The following is a 1,087-nucleotide window of genomic DNA, read 5'->3' on the forward strand; positions in this document are numbered from 1 at the left end:
AGTACTGTAGGAAACCAGCTTAAGTCAGTTGCAAAAACACAGAGATAAACTTACCGCTACATTTTGTGTTAGAGAGGAACTGCTTAAACCAAAGCGCTGAATGTTTCGGGTATCGTTTCAAAGTTGTGTAATCCACGTAATAGAGACCAAATCTCTGGCTAAATCCGCTATCCCACTCCCAATTGTCTAGCAAAGACCACGCATAGTAGCCACGAACATCCACACCGGTTCCTGAGAGTTAAAAAAACTACAGTTTAGACGAGAAATAGTTTTCCTCGAAAGAACTAGGCCTATGGAAGCTTACGCGATGGCTTGCTGCAAGCTCGTGAGATACGACTCATAGAACTGAACCCTTGCATCATCCTTTATGAACCTGTCGCTAAAAGTGTTCGAATCGGCAACGTCCACCAATCCTGGAAAATTGGACCTGAGAAAACCAGTGACAAGAATGACAAGCCCACCATTTTCCGTGATGATAATCGGAGGATTGTTGTAGTTCTCCTTGACGTGGTTGAGTATATTGTAAAGCCCCCAAGGTACAACATAAAGCCAGGTCCCAGTCTATAAATCAAACAGACCCAAGATGAGGATCAAGAAATTAAAAGAAGAAACAAGTGTTTTAGAGAATTGTTTACCGTGCCTCCGATAGAAATCCCGTTTCTTTCAGCTGCAAAATTGAGCTCGTGAGGTAAATTCACAAGGAAACCATCAATCTATTGCTTACTTAGAAAGTGTGTATGGGAGTCACTCTCGTAGCCGGGACGAACGTTGCTAGGCCATGGATTGTCTTGAGTGTATCGAGAAGTGTAGTGATTGAGTCCCACAAAGTCCATGGAGTTTCGAAGATCTCTCGACTCTTCGACAGTGAAAGCCGGCAAGCGATCCCCGACGTAGAGACGCATCGACTGTGGATAGTCTCCAAACGTAATTGGATGCAAGAACCTGCCAAGAACTGAGAGTTCACTCGGAGATAAAACGGAGAAGATTTTCTTACCATCCAAGTTCAAAGTCGAGAGCTCTACGAGCAGCTGCGATATCTCTCGGAAGACTTGAGTATGGTTCATACCAAAACGAGTCTAACGGCTGT

General features: G+C 44.2%; 1 protein-coding gene across 1 annotated transcript in view; it reads right to left on the bottom strand.

Annotated features, from left to right (window-relative positions):
- Positions 1 to 15: 15 nt before the first annotated feature.
- The window catches only part of LOC9642252 (beta-glucosidase 26), an 18,873-nt gene continuing 17,801 nt past the window's right edge, over positions 16 to 1,087 (bottom strand). The window contains exons 9-14 of the mRNA XM_024679065.1: positions 995 to 1,083; positions 725 to 942; positions 636 to 667; positions 462 to 561; positions 306 to 413; positions 16 to 231 (exon numbers count right to left, since the gene is read on the bottom strand). Of these exons, the coding sequence (XP_024534833.1) occupies positions 20 to 231; positions 306 to 413; positions 462 to 561; positions 636 to 667; positions 725 to 942; positions 995 to 1,083 (759 nt within the window). The 3' untranslated portion in view covers positions 16 to 19. The remainder of the gene's footprint in view (positions 232 to 305; positions 414 to 461; positions 562 to 635; positions 668 to 724; positions 943 to 994; positions 1,084 to 1,087) is intronic.

This window comes from Selaginella moellendorffii, unplaced genomic scaffold (assembly GCF_000143415.4).
Source record: "Selaginella moellendorffii unplaced genomic scaffold, v1.0 SELMOscaffold_0, whole genome shotgun sequence".
Taxonomy (NCBI): Eukaryota; Viridiplantae; Streptophyta; class Lycopodiopsida; order Selaginellales; family Selaginellaceae; genus Selaginella; species Selaginella moellendorffii.